We start from the raw sequence: 22,042 nt of genomic DNA, 5'->3' as shown, positions 1-22,042 counted from the left end.
TGTGTAAGCCCTTCAAACCAGGATTTCAAGTAGAAAATGCAACCAATCTGTAATTCCAGCTGCATCACAACACTAGTGGAGTTCTGCTAACATAGTGTTACATAAAGCCTTGCTTGCTCCTCCTACATGCACTAAATATAAATGTGCATGAGCAGCAAAAGCAATTAGTTTATCTGGATCAGCTAAATACCATTTGCACTAAAATTGTGTATCAGGATACTGACTTCTCTGGTAAAACTGCTCCAACCCAATAGATGAGTAGAATCAGAGTTTTTTTCTCTTAACCTTAGACGCTGTCTTGCTATTTTCTTGCTTGCCTTAGAAATTAATGATTCCGCTTGTTATACCGTTCAAGTGAACTGTTTTTTTGTTTTGGAAAGGATAGTTTCATTTTTCTAACAATTTCAGTTAAATGTTTCTGTAGTGGCCTTTCTTGAGCTACCAACTGATCTCCATGCATGCAAATTCTGGAACACTGAAGTTCATTCTTCTGAACTGCATTGCATTAACGTGGAGTTATTGAAGCTTGGAAAACATATTTCCGTGTATAATAGCATTGAAATTAGCTGAGTGCTGTTCAGAACAGTAATTGCTTATTAAGGTGATTCTGCCCCTCGGGAGGGGTTATAAATTTAAGAAGAGACCAATTTTTGTTCTGGATGTAGTATGCCAACATTTACTGTATGTTAAACATGAATTACACCAAATTGCCAGTCCAGATGTCCCTCTTTAACTCAGAGTTTGTATCCAAAGGTGGTGGAATATTTTCTCCAAAACTAAAGTAGATCAGATGACATACTAGTTTTGATTTATTTTTAATTTTTTTGATTTATTTTTAAAGTATTTTTCTTGAACTTGTCAGTTGCAAGGATGTAGTGAAGCTGCTCTGTTCAGTGGCCTATTGGCTAGTCTCCTCTGCTGGTGTACTTGGTTATTTTCTCTATTCTTGGTTGGGAACAGAGCCAAAAAAAGAAATGTGAACTGTCAAAACAACTTGTCACTTTTCAAATCCACATCCCATTTTTCACATTACAGAAAAAGCCTATTAAGACTCTCATAGTAGTAAGGCATCAGGAAAGAAATCTATTTCTTTCTCTTTCTCTTTCTTTCTATTCTTCTTCTGTGCAAAAGAGTGAGGGTGCTGTAAGCATAGGAAATCTGATCACCTTCAGCATAGGGATTCCATTTTGAGTGCAGTTTATTTTCCATAGATGTCAAGACTTGACACAATAGACTAATGATAATTGTGCCAAGCCTGTTGCTTCCAGTAGTATGTAAACTGGCTATTCCACTACAAAAAAAACCCCACATAGCTTACAAATGTCTTACTTTAAAGATTAATCAAATTTTGTAATTAGTCCATGTAGGTAATGCAGATTATAAGCTCATGCAGGAGCACCTGCTTCTGGTTTTGTCTAGTTGGAGATTATCCCTTAATCATGCAAGGTCCTGGTGTGCATTTTCAGATTTGTTGACTCAGGAAAGCTGGATATAGCATTAAAGGCCAATGACATTATACTGTAGCTACATTTAGGTTGTTGCTTCTCTGAACAACAACATCTTGCTTCTCTTGCTTGAACCACCCAGCAAAAAGAATGGCCAGAAGGAATGTTCTCATTACAGGTTGCTCCTCAGGAATTGGCCTGGCACTAGCTGTAAAAATGGCAAAAGATGAGCAGAAAAGATTTAAAGGTAACAAAATGTATCTGTTAATTTATCTTTATAAAAAGAGACTCCTCAAGGCATGACTATTTTTTTTTCCTCTGTGATTTTAACTGGTGATTGTATTCAGTTTGCTGACTTGTTTCCTGTTAGTTTTCCCCCTCTTACTATCAATAAAATTTAATAGGTTGAAAATACACTGCTTTCTGTAAGCAGATGGTACCTCTGTACCCGTATTGAAGCAGAACAGCTCCTTGACCTGAATAATTAAAAAAAAAAAAAAAAAAAGCTAAAGATGTCTGTATACTACCTCTGATATACGTTCATAATTGTAGTTAGCTTTGCTTCTGGCTACTAGAAACTGTTGAATGAAATGTACATGCCCATTAGAAGACTAAAGAAATGAATTCAGGAAAACAGTTCTAAAATTTGCTATTTTTACTTTAAAGCCTATTTTGTTGAATTATTCCAGCCCTGCATAGGCATAAGGGAGTAAAAAAAGGGTTAGGATTTCTTTCTGCTGCCAGATGGGATATTTGCCATGATTGAACATAGATGGGAAGGTGAATGCAGTCTGTGGTAACTGTGTTTCTCACACTTACTCTCACAGTATTTTACTGCTAAATGACTGGATGCAGATTCATGGCTTTCTAGGTAATTAGGCCACAATAATAATGAAACTAATTTCTGTTTATTAGCAGTAGCTTGCAAATGCATTTGCCTTCTACTTTTTAATAAAATTATGGTTATTCTGCTAAACACAGTGACAGTAGTTTAAAAACAGGATATCTGGAATCTAAAATTAAGTTTTAGGTACCTAAAAATGATTCAGCAGCACAATTTGATAAATGTGATTTAAAGTCTTGGTGATAATATCTTCATAGGCTGAATGTTCTTCAGTGTGCATAGTGATTTAATTCTCCTTTTGAATTTCTTGAAAATTTCAGAACCAGACTGTGGGAAATCATTGGCAGTATATGTTGAAAATAGATCCTTTCTACTTGAAGATTTTATCTGGGTTCTGTCACTAATATTTAAGATATGATGTAAAAGCAATGTTCTTTTATACTTCTTAGTAAGAATGCAGAAGAGATTTTATTTCAGTGTTGCCTCTGGTGTGTTTCAGTGTACGCCACGATGCGGAATCTGGCCAAGAAGGAGCCACTTGAGGAAGCTGTAGGTCGCAGGCTGGGCAAAACCCTTGAAATTAAACAACTGGATGTCTGTGATGAGCAGTCTATTAAAACTTGTGTGAATAGTATCCCTGACAGAAGAATTGATGTCCTAGGCAAGTGCAGGATGTGTGTGCTATGAACAAATGTTATTTTTTTTTAATTGAACATCATCTCAAATACCCTGGAGAAGTTTCATTAATGTATTTTTTGTATGGTCAAAGTCATAATAATGATATAGTGTGTTCTGTTTGAGATTCTTAAGGCTTCATGCAGACATGAGTGGATTAAACCTCACTGCTGCCTTGAAGTAGGCAAGTTGTTTTGGCTGTTTAAAAGGAAAAAACTTGGTCACAGCAAAGTGTCTTGGATATCATGGTACAGTTTTTAGTAAATGTGATAACCTAACTTGCCTAAATTGGCCTCTTCATGTGTAGCACTTGGTGCCCTATCAATAAATATTGCCCTCCTTACAGTGAAGGCAAAAGCTGCCTGTACTAAGAAAGCTACAGCACTTGGGAATTACCAAGTAAAAGAACAAATGCAAAGAAAGTAAAGGTACTTTCATTTAGTATTGAGAGTTGTAATTGTACTTTGCAGATCATTAAATGAGAAGTGTTTTCATGTTGTTTTCCTAAAAATAAATATTAATATCTTAGTAAGATAGAAATTGCTTACACCATCAACTATTAAATCTTATTTAATAGAAAAGTATAGACCTGCCTTTATTTTGATTAATTATTAAAGTGCTGCTTAGCAAGCATCTTCTGCAGATTGTATTATAAAGTCTATAATCCTCTGAAATATATTGAAGGCTTCTGTTCTTTCTTACAGGTACTGATTGTAACCTGTAATTCTTAATAGTGAATTATAAATAAATACAGATAATTCTTGTCTTATTTTCCTATAATTCTGTTATTATTTAGAGAAAAAGGGCTAATCATAGATAAAGAAGTTAAAATGCAAAATACCAGATAATGTAAATTTGATTAAAACCATGATTAAAAATAACACATAGAAATGTCAAGCATATTTGCAAAGCTTTAGTGACAGAATAGCATCTTTTAATCCTTTATTCAAGGATTATTTAACGATTATTTAATCCTTAATCCTCATTTTACTTTCAAATGCTACTCAGTAAAGATTACAAATTAATGTTTGTGTAGGTTCTTGCTCACTGTTGTCGTCTATTTTGTGCAGTTAGTAATGCTGGAATGGGACTCATTGGACCTATTGAATGTCAGACCATAGATGAAATGAAAACTGTGATGGACACCAACTTCTTTGGATTGGTTCGGCTGCTGAAGGAGATCTTACCTGACATGAAGAGGAGAAAGAGCGGGCATATAGTTATAATAAGCAGTGTTATGGGAATACAAGGCAAAGTTGTAGTTTTCTTGTTTGTTTTTGTTGGTTTTGCTTGTTTGAACTAAGTATTCAAAATCTAAAGCCCAACTCTTTTTATCTGAGAAAAAAAGTACATTCCTACTCAAATACTCTCAACACACTTTAACAGCAAAACCTGCAGAGTTTTTTTGTTTTAGAGTTTGAATTAAAACTTTAATTATTTAATTTTTTTTTAAATTTAACATTTTTATTAGGTGGAGAACAGTGCATATCATTACTTTTCTCTTTCCTATTGGAATAGTTTGTGGACAGGCAAACTTACCACATTCTGCACAATAATAATAATAATAATGGAGAAAAATCCAATCATGTCCTGGACAATTGTACCACCTTTCTGTAAAGTTTCTCCTCTCTTAAGACTCTGCAGACTAATTTTAGCAGCAGATCATGATGCTCCTAATCTTGTGTTCCATCTGGTCTAGCTGTATTTGTGTCAATTATTACAACAGTGGCATTGATCTTACCTGGATTATTCTGGTGAGCAAGGGTCCTAAGCCACACTGCAAGAGTTGTTATTGCTAATACAGTCCTTACCATCCACCTAAATGGACTGATGGTTTTGCTCAGTCACGCAGATGCAAGCTGGTTCTCTTGCATAATAGTGTCTCCTGCACTGCACTCAGCTTCTCTGTTCATCTGTAGCCCATTAAAGTCTTGCTGATAAATAATGCAGATGCCATTGTATGTATAGACACTTTAGTATCTTGGACTACAAAATTTTTAATAACATCCACAGAGATTACACCATCAGCTGGCAGGAGGAAAAGCATTGTTCAAGCATCCTTTCATAGAAAAGGATTTCATTTTTCTAATGTTTTCCCAGCAAGACTGTAGAAACTTCTGGAAAAAACAAGATTTTAAAACTAAGCTATATATATATACGTTGAATAGAGTGACATTCTCAAAATTATTTTTTTTTTACCATCAGGTATCTTATTTAATGATGTTTATGCTGCATCTAAGTTTGCTGTGGAAGGATTCTGCGAAAGTTTAGCTATACAAGCACTCAAGTTCAAACTGCAGTAAGTATTGATCCACTGGTGTAAACTGAACTTTAGGTAAATACATTCATAGCTAGCAAACAATTTTAAAAATATTTCTGCTATCTAGGAGAAACAGATTGAGGAACTCATGGAAGTTGTACATCACAAGATGCATAAAAATGTCCACATTCATCACACTGCATAAGCAGATAAAAAAAAGATCTAGATGGTAAAATAAACTTGTTATATTAAACAGTTAAGGCCTCCCTAGCCTGGATAAAGTGCAGCTTATGTAACACTTTGGAAAACAGATTCTTGCACACCATATCATAGGAATAGAAAAAAAATCTCAACTTGTAATTTTACTCTGTTGAAAGGATAACTTCTTAGGGAATTCACAGATTAAGTTCAAGGTCTCATCATGGAGAGTAAGTGGGAATGCATCAGAATGGAACACAGGCTAAGATACTGACAGGAGGTGGGAGGAAAGTGAGAATGTGGTGTACTATTTCTTAATTTTTAAATTAAGAGAACTGTTTAAGAGAATGGTCCTGTTCATTGTTTGTAGGACTTTGGATTTGTTACATGTATATTCATATTCATGTAATTCTGCTACTGTTCTTCGTGTGAAGTCCAACGGTTGTTAAATGTCCATTGCTCCTCTATGTGCCTGTGCTGTGGGAGAAGAGACAGCTCCTGTCATGGGATTTCAGAGACAAAGTGGCATCCAAACCGATTTTGCATGTCACTTTGAAATGTCTAGAGAAATTTAAAATAAACTTATTGATACATAGGATATACCAGAATTCATTATAAGGTTTCAAGAGTATAAGATACAGCAAAAAGGAGGTTTAAAAAAGAAAGTAGATTGGGAAAAGTTCAAGGTCCAGTATGATGAGTGATGCAAGAGAAAAAGCTTTAATTCCAGCAGCGGCTGGAATTCTGCTGTCAAGGTCAGCAGCTTGATTTAGTTCTCAAGAAGAGCCTGGTCAGAACTCAAGTCTTGGAAGAAGTCCTATCCTAAAGGATGTTTTGATAAACATAGTGGCTGGGAGTAATTGCTGTCTGAGAAAAGAGCTGGGAGAGAACTGAGCAGTGATTGTGTTTCAGAGATTTGTTTTAATGTGCTCCTAAGCAATATAAAATTTAACAGATTTGACAACAGCCAAAATCTGGCCACCCACAGCAAAATTCTCTGTGTTTCATATTGCTACAGTATTGTGGAGGGATCTTGAAGTGTGTAACACTGATAGCTCGACAAAGAAAATCCAAGTTTAGGCAAATCCCCTGTCTTATTCAGCTACTTCTAATATTATCATGGGAAAGCTATAACAAAGAAATCTATGTAGGATTTTGTCCAGAAAGTAATGAATGCTTTTATCATGCTTTAATTATTTTTCTTAATATGTGCTAAGTTCTTGTGGCTAAATCATCCTCAGATTTCACAGCTGTGAGACATCAGGAAACAACAGCACTCACTCCTGCCATGATTTGTTACAGCACTTCCCTGAAATTTAAGCTCCACAGATTGCTCTGCTCTGTGTGGATGGGGAGGAGCATGAGATCAGTAATGTGGTATGGATTGCTGCTACAGGATGTACTGTTGAGTATTGTTTGGTAACATGTGCTTACAGCTCCAGTATTTTTCTTTGGGAAGAATAGGGAGGTATATTTCTCAGGGAGGGTAGTCAATAACTTTGCTTTTTGAACAGGTTAAGTTTGATTGAACCAGGCCCAGTGGTTACAGAGTTTGAAAGAAAAGTATTTGAAGATGGAATGAAAATGGATCTTTCAGCTGCAGATCAAGAAACAGCTGAGATGTTTACTAATATTTACCTTAAAAATTACAAACAAATTTTCCAGAGCCTTGGACAAAGTGCAGAAGAAGTTGCAGAGGTAACTCGTCAATGATTCTCCGTCTTATTTTTTCTTTATGTTTTCTTTGTAATATACTAATGTACTGGTTGGTTGGTTGGTTGGTGGGTGGAGTTCTTTTGGTAGAAGCATTAGATTTAATGTAATTTACACAAAGTAAAATTGTTTTTAAACTAAAGAGAATTTAAAGAGGTTTATGCAAAACCCTTTAGAATATTAAAAGGATGTCTGTTTTGATGTACTGAAGACACTAGAGGTGCACTTACACATCATTTGGTGAAGTGTGAACATTCTGCTACCATGTATCTGCACAGGGTTCCCATCACTGGCTAAAGCTGCTCTTCTCTCCATCTCACGAGCAATCCCTCCACTGTGTGAAGTTCATTCAGCTACCTCAGATGACCAAGGCACAATAGAAAATACATGGACAGAGTTTCTAGTGCTTGGGGCTTCCTACAGGAAGACAAGTTTAGGCAAGCTGTGAAAGGGGACAATGATTTCAGGTGCTTACAGCTAAGGTTAGCTTCAGTGCCAGCTGAACCTTCACAGATCCTGCTGCAAAAGAGCACTGTTTGATCCTTTCCCTGTGAACTGTAAAAGAAAGGCTCTGCCTATTGTGCACATATTGGCATAATTTTGGAGGACTATTCAGGATGTTTAGGTGTAAGGTACTGTCACTAAGGCATAAATAAACAGAAACAGGACTACAAATAAATCAGAAGTAATGGCCTTAAAAATATTCTTGGAAAAAAAAAATTCTAATTAAATTCTAGTAAGACTCCATACAGGGTTTTACATAACCCTAGTGCTTTATTTGTTCACTTTTCCTCTGCTTAGCTGAAAGCCAGGTTTTTACTTTCCTTTTTTTTGGTAAAGGTTCTTTAACAATTCTATTTCTTGCTCTTGACAGCATACAGTAAAGATAATTCTCACAGAAAATCCACCTTTTCGCCATCAGACCAACACTTTGTATACTCCAATGACAACTCTGAAATATGCAGATCCAAATGGAGATCTACCCATTGATACATTCTATAAAATGGTTTTTCATCATGACAAAATCTTCAGTGCAAGTCTTAACTTTATCAAATTGCTAAGGTGGAGAAGTAGAAAGAGCTTTAACCTGGGAAAACCTTCAGAATAAGCCTGAGATTATATAGTGAAAGTTGGAAATATTTGTTGTAGCTACTGATGACACAGTATGTGGTTATTCAAATGCCTTTGCTCTGTAATTGTGAAGAGGCACTAAAGATGTTCATTTGAGCTTAACTAAGATATTCAGCTCAATGCATTTATCTTGAACTTTACAGTTTGCAGAACTTGAAACTGAAATCATGTCACTGTAGGTTTATTGTTTAGTTGCTTTTTACAGAGCTGTTTTCATAGGAACATGAACATTGGCTGTGCTTGAGTATTCAGTATAAGACTGATCCTCTTAATTTATTAGAATGTAATAGATACTGAGATGTATACCATACGTAAATTATTTAGATTCTTAAAATAGCATTTTTCTTCTTTTTACTTATTAGAATTACTAGTTTGCTAATGTGTTGAGGGAATTACTATTCTCATTTTCAGGAATCAGGTCTGTTTACCAGTAACATAGGAGAAAGTCTCCTGAATCTTAAAATGTCACAACTGGAATATTTATTATACATATGTATGTATTATAGTATTCTGAATGGTTCCTTTACATGCAGTTGTTACTGGCATATTAAACAAAGTGGATAATAAAAGATTTCTTAGGAGCATCTTAAAATAAAATAACTTTTTAGGATCTGGGTACTATTTCTTGCAACAATAACAAAATATCAGTAAGAAGTAATCCATTAAATGCCTTCAGTGCCTCGAGTGGCTCTCCTTTTCCAAGCACTCCAAATAAGTACATATTAAGCCAAAATTTTAGCATGACAAGAAAGTCTTTCCCTCTCTCTCACCACAGTCCTGCAAATCAGCTGAGGCTGGGCTGGGAGCCTGGATTCAAGAGCTGTTGCTCTTGGGCAGTCTTGTTCTCTGACCTCCAGCCCTGCCTGAGAGCTGCCCCACGATGAGCTGAAGCTCCCGTGTCCCTGAGGCCTCCCTGCTGCAGGTTCCCAGCAAGTTCCAGCAGCAGTCCTTGTGTCACCCTGGGCCCAGCTGGGGATAAAAGAACTGGTTTTCTCTTTCCTTCAGTCCTTTTTCACCAAGCCTCAATCTAACTCCATGCTGGGGCTTGCAGCAGCCCTGCCCTGCTCCTGCCCAAAGGCTGCCACGGAGGATCCAAGCTGCAGCCCCACTCGGGCAGCCTCTGCAGGTGCCAAGCACTCCAGGAAATGATTGGCTTGCTTTGCAGTCATGACCCTTTTGGGGTGGCTGGGGGGTTGGTGTATGGGGGTGTATGTAGGACCTCCCTAGGACCACAAACAGGGCAGAGCTCAGAGGACAGTGCAGCAGCAGCCTGTGCACCGCTGGGCACCTCAGCTGGGTGCCTCCCCTAACTCACACTTCTTTCTCTAAGATACCACGCTGGTGCCTGCACCCCAGCACCAGCGCCTGGAGGGGGGCAGATGTGGCAATGGCAGCTGGGCTGCAAAGGGGAATGCAGGAACCGACAGCGCCCTGCTGCTGGGGCTGGAGGGAGCTCTGTCCCGAGGAGCTGCCAGAGCCACACGGCTCTGACCTGCTGAGGGTGCCGGCTCGGAGAAACACCCGAAGGTCAGTGCCTGTCCCTGGCAGAGGCTGCAGCTGGAGAGCGTTGGTATCGAACACCGCTGCGGTTTGGTTAATTCTGCTTCAAGCAACTCTTTCGGTACCGCTTATGGAGCGGATGAAAGCAGAACGCGGAGCTTCAGAGGGGTCCCCAGCAAACCCAGCAATGCCGCCAGCAAACCCACGGCAGAGGAAGAGCCGAGCAGCAGCTGCTCCTCCTGCCTCTGGGAAGGAAGGGGCTGGCAGAGGGTGTGAAACCCCCGCTCCCGCACAGACCGAGGAAAGAGCTCCCAGGTGCAGGGCCGCAGTTCCCGAAGGAGCAGCGGGTTCGTCCCGTCCCGTCCCGTCCCGCCCCGGCCCCGCCGCTGCCGCCCCACGTGCGCCTCCTCACCGGCCGCGCGCCGCCAGAGCTTCCGGCGCTCCCCGGGGGGCGGGGTCGGGCTGCGGAAGCGTCTTCCGGCTTCCGGCGGAATGACGTTTCTGGCAGGTCGAGCCCGTGCTCAGACCGTTTCCGCCTCGCGGCCGCCGTCACCGCCGGCCCGGACGCTGCCGCTGCCGGGGGCGGAGGGCGCCGAGCCGTGCTGAGCCGAGCCGAGCCGAGCCGTGCTGAGCCGAGCCGAGCCGAGCCGAGCCGAGCCGTGCTGCGTGCCGGTAATTTGGCGGCTCGCCTTCTATCAGGTTGTTCTTAAGGCGGCGGCCTTTGGCCAGTGACCGAAGAATGTGGCGGAGGCGGCAGTGGCAGGCGCCGCGGCCGAGGGATCCCTGAGCCCGAGCAGCGCTTCCCGGCCCCTCGCTGCGGCGGCTCGGCAGCCTCTCCCGGCTCGGCCCGGTCCGGCCCGTTCGTGCGGCGGCGGCGTCGCCCCTCCGCAGCGTCGCCTCCCGCGGCACCGCCCGCCCCGCGCTGGAGCCCCGCGCGGGAGCTGAGGGGAGCCCGTGAGCGCGGGGCCGAGCGCCCGGCGGGGAGCGAGCGGCAGCCAGGATGGCCTCGTCCTCGGGCAACGACGACGACCTCACCATCCCCAGGGCTGCCATCAACAAGATGATCAAGGAAACGCTCCCCAACGTCCGCGTGGCCAACGATGCCCGGGAGCTGGTGGTGAACTGCTGCACGGAATTCATCCACCTCATCTCCTCCGAGGCCAACGAGATCTGCAACAAATCGGAAAAGAAAACCATCTCCCCGGAGCACGTCATACAAGGTGAGCTTCCGGAGGCGATGTGCTTCTGCCCGGCTCGCCACGGGTCGCCCAGGCTTTGAGCGGCCCCGGTCCTCTTGCGGCGTCTGATTTCTTGCAGCTATAGGAAAGACAAAGGGCAGGGCTCTGGTAAGGGTCTGGAGGAGAAGTACGCGTTGCTTGGCCTGTCAGTCGCGTTGCGAGGAAAGGTTGGCTTTGTGTAGTCAGAGTGGGTGCTTAGAGTGCTCAGGACCAATCCTCGTTTTGTGGTTCGGAGAAGTCCGTGATGCTTTGAGTGGAGTCACCAATTCCTTTCGTCTTTTTCGTACCGGTGAAACGAGATCCGCTTTTTCGAATGGCAATGCGTATTTCTTTCACAGCATGCTCTAAGATCCTGATCCTAGTAAGTGGCTTTCTAATTGGAGACTGACAAAAGATGTGTGATTGGGTATGTGAAGTCCAGACTTTAAGCCAGAGTCGTCCTGTCTGGATCTTTGAGGGAGCAAAATATTCCTATAGGACTGTCCTTGGAGTCTTACTGTTTTGCAATTAAATATTGTAATCTGATGTAGAAAGCATTTAAACTTGACCTATGCTCTTGCATCCTTCTCATCTTTAATTGCACTTCTCCTTGCTTCAAAAAAGAAGAGTGCTGTGTCTGCTTCTCACTTGCTTTTTTTTATGTTCTGCCTCATTCTTAATTCTGCATCAGACATCTGTTTTCAGGAATTAGTCACTTTGCTGCTTAAGTAAAGGTTATTGATGGCAGTGTCACTGCAAACAAATCAATGGGAGTAGTAGTGAAAGAGTACTTTATTCTGCTGTTTGGTAGATTTATTAACATTAGCATTTTCGGTAGTGTTATTTTCAATACTGTGATGGTATGAAATTAGTTTAAAAACATAACAGGGTTTTTGGAAATGATTTTCTGCTTAAAACGAAAAACAAAAAATCTGATTTCTTTGGATTGTATCAGCTTGCTAACCAGAAGAATTTCAAGTACTTGATGGGATTATGAACAGAAAAAAAAGTAGCAAAAAAAAAGTAGCTTGTATGAGCTGTAATGGTAAATAAAATAAATGTAAATCTGGAAGTTTAGCAAAGCAACACCATCACAGAAGTTCAGGATGTGAAGAGTAGAAGTTGTACTTGCATGTGGAAGCATACTATGAGTATGATCTACTAAATACATGAATGGTTTCAAGTGTCCACCAAAATGTTTGTGCTCAGTTCTTAAAACAGGAATAGACATAACCTTTAAGGTTGAGGACAGTAAAGAATTAGTGTATGAAAGTATTTTTTTGCCTAGTAGTGATAGATTTTAGGAAAATATTTCACCTATTGCTGCTCTAGGGTTAGTCTGAGTTTTCTGGAAAAGAAATTGAAACCAAAATGTGTGTACGTGTATATACATGTAGGTGGATGTGCATGTCCTCAGCAGGTGGCCCCAAACCAAATATTTTTCTGTGCTCTGTGTCTTTATGTTACCAGATATGAGGAAAAAATAATTTCAAATTAAATATGCACTTTTTAGTCAAATACTGCTAAGGAAGATATTGGAATTGTATCCATATTTATAATGCTCTGGAGGTGGAAGGAGCTGTTTTTTGGATTTTCTGCTATTCTTATCTTTAGGGAGCTATGTGTGCTATAAGCTTCTTCCAGATGCTGGCTGGTTGGCAGATGTTTCCTCTGCAAGGTATGTGGGTTTAGATTGCTAATTTTGGAAACAGTGGTTACGTGTAGCTAGGCATAGCATTTCAGTGTTCTCATCCATCTTCATACACTCTAGATACTGGCTATGTTGATCGCTTCTTGATGTAGCTCCATGACAAGGATGCTAACAAATGAAGTAGTTGAAGTATATTTGTTGTGGACATCCAGGTATCTTGCTTCTTTTAATGCTTAAACCAGTTCCTATAGAAGTAAGATGAGGCTGGTGACCATTGTGTTATGCTTGGCCCAGACTAAACACAGGCTGCTGCCAAGAGGCATCTCTGTACCCTCCCTAGAGCTGTATCTGGCAAGTGCTGATCCATCTGATTCTGTTGCTTTTTGAAAATCTAGGGAGGACTATGTATTTCTCTCAGGTGTGTTTATGATCTGACTGCTCCTGTAAACATGAAGCTACTACATTAAAAGCAGGGAGTAGGAAGGGAATTTCACTGGAAAGAGGAAGGGGAACAAGGTGTCACCCTGCAGTTGGTGACACCCTGCCACCGGACTGTACCAGAGGTAATGTGAAACTATACTTCTTCACTGTGCTTAAGTATTTTGCAGCAGTGGTGCTTAAGACATCCTTGCTCTGATGCACTATTTAAATGCTGAGTTAGAACTCTTTCCTCTACATCTGGATTCAGAGAGATAGTGGGTTCAGCTTCAGAGAGAAGTCCCTGCTGTGTTTCATGATGTGAAAGCACAAACCCTTGATTGGCACAGTGCTGTCGGCAGCATAAGGAAAGGAAAGCAGAGGCTGCTTGCATCCCATGAGAGATCTCATTTGCTGGATGTGCTCAGGCTATGATAAGCACTCAGTGGTAGTAATAAAACACAAAGCAGCTTCCCTGAAGGCATAAGGTTTACGTAATAGTTCTACATGAAGATACTCTCCATGCTTATTGTTGAATCCCACCATTAGGAATCTGGTTGTGATTTTGAGACTTTAATAAACAAATTAATATCATCCCACACTGGAACAGAAAGTAATCTCACTTGATAGCTGTGCAAGTTGAGACAAAGCAGGCTTTCTATGAGAAATTCTGATGAGACACTGGAAACAGGTTGCCCAGGGAAGCTGTGGATTTCCCCCTCCATTAAAGTGTTTGAGGCTGCGTTGGATGGGGCTTTGAGCAGCTTGGTTCAGCTGCTCAAGGACTGTGCAAGGGGCTGGAACTACAAGATCTTTAAGGTCCCTTCCAACTCAAACCATTCTATGATTAAATGAACATTGAATTATGAAAATGGTGGGATATTAAATCACTGTTTTTATAAAGTTGATTACTTTGACTGAATAGAACTGTTGTGAAGTGAAGTAGGCTGTGGACTGATGGCAAATCCTGTAGATTCTTTTCACATGCTGTTAGGGTAGTGACAGTGTGTATGATAGCATTTAATGTTAAAAAAAACAAACCAAAACAAACAATAAAGCAACAACTGTGTTAATGTTTATACTCCTTTCAAAAGAGTATAAAACCAGTAAAAATCTCAGACATGAATGACCTGATTGTATAAGAAGCAAATGTAGAACTAATTATGCTTAACAGATGAATCAGACATCAGCACCTTCATGCAGTCTTTAAGAGTGGGAGGAAACTGGTGAAATGATTTTATGTTTGTAAATGTGAGCCAGCCCCCAGGGTGTTTTATCTTGGATTCAGTTGTTTAAATTTGGTGTAATTGCAGTAAGTTACCAAATTTTCAGCCTTAATAGAAATAGAAAAACTGAATTTTGGTGGAACAGTAACTGCTAAAGTAGTAACTGCTTGTCTTGCATTGCGTGTGTTCTGTTAAGCCATGATGTCTTTCAAGAGGGTAGTAAATTTCTTAAGTAATTTAACAGCCAGCAGAATTTTGCTACACTAGACCTATGGTGTATTTGTGGTTCTTCATAGCTTTATTATGTTGAACAGTTGTACAATTCTGTCTTGGTTATATCACACATTTTATGGTGTTGGTTTTGGGTTTGGTTTTTTTTGTTCAGTTTCAGATTTTTTTTGTTAGTTGTTTTTTTTTGTGGGTTTTTTTGGGTTTTGTTTGTGTGTATGTGCTGTATTCTGTATGAAACCGAGTTCTTTCTATTAATTTATTTTATTTTAAGAAGAAGAAAATTCTTTTTTGTTTAAAATTTCTGTAAATACACATCTTGCTGTTGACCTCTGGTTGTGCAATTGTTCATTCTCTTGATGCAGCAGATTGCAAACCTGAAACCCTGAATGTTCTTTTGTTGTATTTGCAAGGATGATTTGTCTTAGTGATGTTAAACTTGCAGAGTTCTTAACAGTTTGTACTTTGCTTAAAAAAAACAAAACAGAAAACCAAACCAAAACAAAGAAACCCCAAACAAATTTGGATAGTTTATGATATATACTGCTTACATGTTAAAATCGAATGAGTTCTTAAATATTTAGAGACTGCTTAACTAACCACTTCTGGACCATGAGACATGGAATTGCCTCCTGTCTGCTGAGGTCGGATTACCTTAGTGTCTGAAAGTTTTTGATAATTGTCATAGACACTGTGGGCTAATTGGAACAAGTGTTTCCAGAGTCTGTGTGTGGGCTGAGGCTGAACTGGCGTACTGTCTCTGAAGTAATTTTATTATCTCTAAATCAGTTTGTCTTTTAACTTTATTTTTTTTAAGAAATAGGCATGTAAATATGTAAATCCTTTTGCCAAATGTTATCTGTTAAAAGAATGGTAGTCCTGCATGACTAGACAGCTTTACTGTACTGCCCATTTGAAGCCAGTTTATTATTTGTCTCCTTAAGTACAGGTTGGAAGCTGAAAACTTAGAACCTTTGGGTTTTTGTTTAGATGTATGATACAATGGCTTGCTGCCATAATTACAAGTAGAAAAAGATTACTTAGAAAATTAGAATATAGTCTGAGTTAGTGTAACTGAGATCTTGTTTATAACAAGTTGTTAATATTTGCTCTTGTGATCTCTATTTTGCTATTTATTGAACATGTGACATAACATTTATCTTCCACCTTAAACCAGGTATTGTCCTGTAAGGAAACCTGTACTACTACTGGAAATGAACCAGGTGTTTTATTAAAGTGAAGCTTGTTTATAATTTATCATGTTCTGTGATAGGTTCCACTTTTAGGTGTGTATGTGTGGAGGCATACCATAGTAAATAGTGAGTCAGGAAACAGTGTGCCTTTTTTCAAATGTTCCACCTGTGTTTTTATAATCCTTCCTCTTACTTTTTTTATTCTTTAAAAAACCCTACTTTTGCAGGATATAGCTGGATGTGAGATTTCTTTAGGCATGTCAGAGTCCGTGATTTTAGTTTCTGAATACATTTTCATGTAGAGATAAAGAAAAGGGTTTCTGTTGAGAAATAATGAGCTCATACATAATTTCATATAACTTTGTATGTGTGAACCATGCATTTTTAACATCTTGGCACTTGAATTCAGATGTTAAGAGACAAAAGCTGACATTAATACATTTACAGTAATACTAATTCTTTTGTCTTAATGAAAGATCTGTGATCATTTTACACATATCATTTTGGATCTGTTATAGGCTGCTAGTTTAGCTTTTACTGGAGACTTGGAACAAAACTAAAACACAGAATCCCTGAGAGATTAAAGGATAACAATTCAGACAGGAAAGACATCTTAGATATATAAATTCTGCTTTATTTCTGTATGTAGAAGATGGAAGAAAGGTGTCTTGAAAAATTACCCCTATCTGGAGTAAAATGTATCTGTGAACCCTGAATTCTGTGCAGGTGCAGACTTCTTGGGTTGTAGTTGACTAACCTTTATTTTACCAGCCTGAGAAGAATGCACTCTCAAATGCGTAGAAGACACAGGTAAAATAGATGTCAGATCTTACAAATAATTTTCATCACCAGATTGTAGAAAAGTGATAACTTTTTACTTTTTTTTTTTTTTTTTTTTTTTTAATCTTTTAGGTAAATAAATTGATACCTAATATCATAAGCTTTGTAAAAGACAAAAGTACTGTGCTTCCTTTCTTTCCAGCACTAGAAAGTTTGGGCTTTGGCTCCTACATCAGTGAAGTAAAAGAAGTCTTACAAGAATGCAAAACAGTAGCACTAAAGAGAAGAAAGGCCAGTTCACGCTTGGAGAACCTCGGCATTCCGGAAGAAGAGCTTCTAAGGCAGCAACAGGAATTATTTGCAAAAGTAAGTGAAGCAATACTATACTCATGAGATGGGAAAAATCAATGCTGCATATTTAATGCCAGAAAAACGTGCACACCTCAAGAAGATCCCCTTCCTTTTGATTTGTTGTGCCTTCTAATGTGCTATTGATCTTGGCCCGTTTGAATTGGCTAAAGTCAAAACATAAGATGCAGCTACCTGTTACTTTTGCGATTTGACGTAAAGGATTTTTTATACAAATGAATTTTATACTCTAGGTTTAAAAATCATGGGGTTCTGCTACTACTTATGTATTTCCATTTCATTGTAGAGAATTCATTAAGAATTACTTGGCTGAGGAAATAAAAGAATAATGGTTTTCTATGAATTTACCAGTTAATGCAATAAAAAGTGAAGGTATCTATTCTCTTTCTGGTCATGAGTTCATCAATGATATTTCTTAGGCTTTGAAAGGAATGTTTAATCATTAAAAATTTATCTAATTTTTTGTTTTATCATGTTCCTTTACTCTTGGCAAGAGTCTGCATGAATTCATGCATAAATTCTTAGAGGCACTTCAGGCATAGGAAAAATATTTGCCTGCAAGTACAGTGCATGTGGATGCACACACACATGCTCTTCTTTCATCCCAGCCTCCTCCCCTCCCAGTTTTTTTTCAGATAATGTGTGTGAACATATCCAAGTTTAAATGACTAAAAGCCCATTTACCTTTCTGCACCATCTTACTCTCTACTGTTCTCTTAGTTTTACAAGAAGACCACTTTCTAAACTGGTGTGAAAATTATCTTGGATTCCTCTTTCCTCTTACTCAAAGCATGTCTTACTTCTGCTTACTTTAATTTCCTCTGGTAAAAATGCTTATTCGGTTACACGATAATCATGTCTGATTACTGCCATCTTATTCTTAAGAAGCATTCCAGCTTCTTAAAACTTAGTTGCATGAAGAATTTGAAGTCATTTAAAATTTCAGCATACCACATACCTATTGTCAGCATGTAGTGAACTCTAGTTATGATAAATCCACGTGGGGCAAACTTTTGTTTGACAGTCCTAACATAAGAATGACCAATATGGCTGCTTCTGGATTGAGGGTGAGATTTACAAATAATACTGAGTTTGACGCCTGTTTTTTTATTATTTTGTTCAACTAGCTTAGCATGATGTATGAAATAAGAGAACAGCAAAGAGAAATTGTGCTAAGGGAGTACTAGCTCCTCAGCAACATTAACAAAAATTATAAAAATGCTGAAACCATTGCTACCTTATATAAGCCTCAGTTTGTCTAAGCAGAGACCCCTGGAGGTATGTTCTATTTTAATATAATTTTTATATATATATATATATATTTATACATATATACACACACATACTGTTCCTTAGTATTTAAACTGAGGCAATGCATGCAAGTTTGACAAGGTTGTATGAATGATTTTTAAGAAACCTTGGGTAGTGTGGAAAATTTCTGCTCAGATTGAAAGGTGACAGTTTCATTTTTCAAAAATCCTAGTTGTGATGCAATGTTAGAGGTACTGTAGTTATCTTTAAAAACTGATACATATAAGTGCATGTTCAATTTCTTTGTGCTAATCTTGCTAGTATTGTAGAGCATGGCACTAGTGTTGACTTCTTGCTCTGGTTTTAAAATACCTGCCTGTTAATGTTATGCCTACAACTTGGAGGACTGTAAATATCTGAAGTTGGTAAAATGGCTTATCCTGATGTTCATGCATGTCTGTAAGTTTCTATGCAAGACAAGGGCCTTAACAGATTTTGTTGCTTTGTTGGTTGTTTTTGGGGCCTCTTGATGTTTCTCTGTGCAATAAATGAATTAAGTTTAGGAGATATTTAGAAAGCTTCATAGTCAACAGGTTTTTTCCCCATTTTTTAACTAAGTGATATAAATATGGCAGTGAGGGTTGGCACTCACAAAATGACCCATACACTGTGATGAGCTGAGCTGGTTTCCTGATGCTTGCATGTGTATCACCTTGCTGATTGTACAGTAAACTTAGTTGTAGCAAGGTTAGTAGGGAGCCCTATTGATATCTTGTGTGTTATTGCCTGTCCTGAATGTACAGATGCTGCTGTCTTCATTTCTTTAAAACTGTCTAGTGTCTTAAGTTGTTTTCTAACCCCTGTAACTTCACTAACACTTGGAAGTTTTCAATACTGAAAATGCTTAATTGAGAAGATTTCTACCTGTATATAAATTTTTTCTTTTAATGATAGAACAGACTGAGGAAATGTGACACTTCTTATAATAAAGGAAGACTCATTTTTTCACTTTGCTAAGTAGATAAACCAGTTTTGATCCTTTTCCAAAGTGTCATCTTCTGGCATTTTGAACTCTACAAAACTGTAATATTTGTTGATGCTTTGGAAAAGTTACTAAACTTGTACAAGTGCAATGGGATTAGAAAGGAAATAATTACAGTTTTAATGATGATTTGTAAAAGTAGAAAAGTGAAGGAGACTGAAGTTTTTCTCTTTTAAGTATTTTTCTTATGTTCAATCAAAATAGAAACTGGAGTTTTAACTTTACCACAACTGACTAGTATACTGGTGAAATCCACAGCAGTTGCTGAAAAACAAGTGAAAATTCTGCATAGAAAAATGAGAGGTCACCAGTTGCATTACTTGAAATGTTTTGTTAGAACATCCTGTACCTTTCAGTAGAGGACTGTACCTTCTGGTGGCAAAACTGTCCTCAATCTGCATACTGTAATTTGAGAAGACCTTATATTATTTTGTTTTCTGAAGATTTCTTAGCAAAGTAAGAAAAGGGCTTGCTTTGGTTTTGTGATAGCGTGTATCTTTGTGCTACAACTGGATGATATCATAACTGCAAGTTTAGTATTTGTAATCAGCAAAGTAGGGCTGTTCTCATCTCTGAACTGTGATTGAATGTTAAGATCCTTTGAAATTGAAGCCTAAAATTTCTATTGCTTTGTCTCACTTAATTTTTCCATTAGGATGTGGTTCAGCACAATCCTTTCAATGGAAGTTAGGTACACTAACTATCTCCTTCTTGGTTTTGTACCTGTAAATCCTCCAGATGGTGATCTCTTCAGAGGAAGAGAGACTGTAGCTCAACCTCTTGGTACAAATAATTAGGGTATTCCTAAATGTGGTTTTATATGTATAATTAATGAAAATAATTCAAGGAAATCTGCAGGTGCAGATAAAACTGCTTTTAAAGATAAGGTACTCTAGAGATTCTTCACAAGCTATTTATGACCTTAACAATGGAATTCCTATCTTTAGGCCAGACAACAGCAAGCAGAACTGGCACAGCAGGAGTGGCTACAGATGCAGCAAGCAGCTCAACAGGCACAGCTTGCTGCTGCCTCAGCCAGTGCATCCAATCAGGCAGGATCCTCTCAGGATGAAGATGATGAAGATGATATCTGAAATTCACCAGCTGAGTTTGTCTAAGAAATATTTTTCCTGCACAATGAAAACAGTGAAATGAATGCTTAGCTGTAAGTTTGTATGCATCATGGACTGGCAATTGGTATTCTAGGGGTGTCTGCTGTTGTGTGCTGTACATGTATAAACTGTCTTTTTTGAACTCTTGAAGATTTAAGGTTCAGTATCATATCAACTTTGGATTTTTAATGGTGTATATGGAAATTTTAGATAGCAGTGCGTCATTTATTTGATCAATAAACAGTGTTAAAATAAACAACAAGTTTATAAAATACAATGAGATTTATACAAAAAGCTCTAAATCCACATTTGCATTTCTTCCCTTTTAACTAAACTATAAAATCTTATTTAGAATTTTTAATTGTTTTTTGGGAGAGTGATACAGTAGACATAATCTGTTAATGGGGAAAAAAGCAGAGTTCAGCATAGCAGAGACTGAATTCTTAGGTCTTTTTAAAATGAGGATGTATATGGCAATAAATATTATATATGCTCAAATACCACACTTAAATTTGAAAATGATACATTTTCACCCAGGAGAAGGTATGTGTAGTGGAGTTGTACAAATTCAGTAATGTTTTTGTATAGGGGTGAAAAAAAACAACCCAAACCTATGATTTTATTATTGCATCCTTTGACAGTCCTAACTGAATATTTCACATCAAAGACTGCCTGATTTGAAGACCTAACTCTTCTATTATTTCACTCCAGCTTAATGTTAACTGTTGTTGATGGTATTTTGTAGTCCAAATCTATTCATATTGTTGAAATATAAAGCTGGAACTTGATGAAACAGCATTGTTTTAGTTCTACTGATGTAACTGGGAATGATTAAGTATTTGAGCCTATGAGAAGGCAAAAGCTGAAGCTAAGAGCATGCTTACCATAAAGGAGGGGATTCATTTAACCTTGATTAGTCATTGTCAGCATTAATGCTAACATTCTCCAGACTAGATTGCCACTGGATTACTAAGACTGAAAGATAACATTATCTTAATTCAGATTGGTTTGTAGGTAAGTCCAGGTTTTTGGTAAACTGTTCCCCAAGAGTGATCATAAATACATGGAACAGAAATGATATAGTAGACCTTTTGATAGTTAATTTGAAAATTGTTGATTTAATGGATGAGCAGCTGTTCTTTGTGTTGAAATAAAGCACAGTAGTGTCCATTGCTGAGTTTTAATGTGTTACTTGAAGTAATACTGGCATATCTTCTGGTACACTAATCTGAGCAGACCTGAAAAGCCACTTACATGCTGCTGTAAATGATCCCATAGCTCTCCAACAATGTGGATTTTTTTATTAACTTAGGTCCTCAGCAAGTTGCTCTAGTTCAAATTCTTGGAGGGCTACAGCAGTCAGTTGACATCAGGATGCAAGCAGAAAATGTTTTTTCCATTTTTACATTAAGATTGGAATGTAGGTACAATTGATATATATTCAGATCTCAGTCACATAGTGACTTTTGATTTAAATTTGAGACACACTAAGTTACAGATTGAACAAATGTGAACACTTCCTTAAATGGATCAATGCAATGAAAACTCAGAAAAATATCTGTTTGAATGTTTCAGTTAAAAAAAGGAAAAAACAAAACAAAACTGATGTGGATGCTAATGAAATATTTTAGGCAGTTTGAGGAAGTGGTTTTCTGTAAAGGTTGAAGTACCAAAGGTAGAAAAATCTAGTCTAGTGATACAATGTTAATGTGCAGTGTTGGCTTTTCTAATTTGTACTGTAACACCTTCACTCTTTCTATTTTAAATGAGTCTTTTTGTTTTAAATAATA

The 22,042-nt window shown here is 38.3% G+C and overlaps 2 protein-coding genes across 2 annotated transcripts in view; both read left to right on the top strand.

Moving 5' to 3' along the window:
• The first annotated feature begins 1,595 nt into the window (after positions 1-1,595).
• Positions 1,596-8,243, top strand: LOC103525961 (retinol dehydrogenase 8). Its single transcript, XM_008490965.1, has 6 exons — positions 1,596-1,692; positions 2,789-2,950; positions 4,035-4,214; positions 5,170-5,263; positions 6,937-7,120; positions 8,010-8,243. The coding sequence occupies exons 1-6, from the start codon at positions 1,596-1,598 to the stop codon at positions 8,241-8,243; spliced, it is 951 nt and encodes a 316-aa protein (XP_008489187.1).
• Positions 8,244-10,309: 2,066 nt separating this feature from the next.
• The window catches only part of DR1 (down-regulator of transcription 1), an 11,926-nt gene continuing 193 nt past the window's right edge, over positions 10,310-22,042 (top strand). Inside the window, exons 1-3 of the mRNA XM_030455466.1 lie at positions 10,310-10,986; positions 16,681-16,844; positions 20,088-22,042. The exon at positions 20,088-22,042 is cut by the window's right edge and continues 193 nt beyond it. Of these exons, the coding sequence (XP_030311326.1) occupies positions 10,767-10,986; positions 16,681-16,844; positions 20,088-20,234 (531 nt within the window). The 5' untranslated portion in view covers positions 10,310-10,766 and the 3' untranslated portion in view covers positions 20,235-22,042. The remainder of the gene's footprint in view (positions 10,987-16,680; positions 16,845-20,087) is intronic.

The sequence above is a fragment of the Calypte anna genome, chromosome 8, assembly GCF_003957555.1.
Source record: "Calypte anna isolate BGI_N300 chromosome 8, bCalAnn1_v1.p, whole genome shotgun sequence".
NCBI lineage: Eukaryota > Metazoa > Chordata > Aves > Apodiformes > Trochilidae > Calypte > Calypte anna.
Note: the sequence above shows the minus strand (reverse complement) of the source record. Positions and strands in the feature narration are given on the sequence as shown.

Bases quoted from the DNA above. Each gene is read 5' to 3' on its own strand.
- LOC103525961 (XM_008490965.1), top strand. From the start codon at position 1,596: ATGGCCAGAAGGAATGTTCTCATTACAGGTTGCTCCTCAGGAATTGGC. The intron at 2,951-4,034 runs GCAAGTGCAGGA...TATTTTGTGCAG, and splicing joins CAGAAGAATTGATGTCCTAG to TTAGTAATGCTGGAATGGGA. The intron at 4,215-5,169 runs GCAAAGTTGTAG...TTTTACCATCAG, and splicing joins CAGTGTTATGGGAATACAAG to GTATCTTATTTAATGATGTT.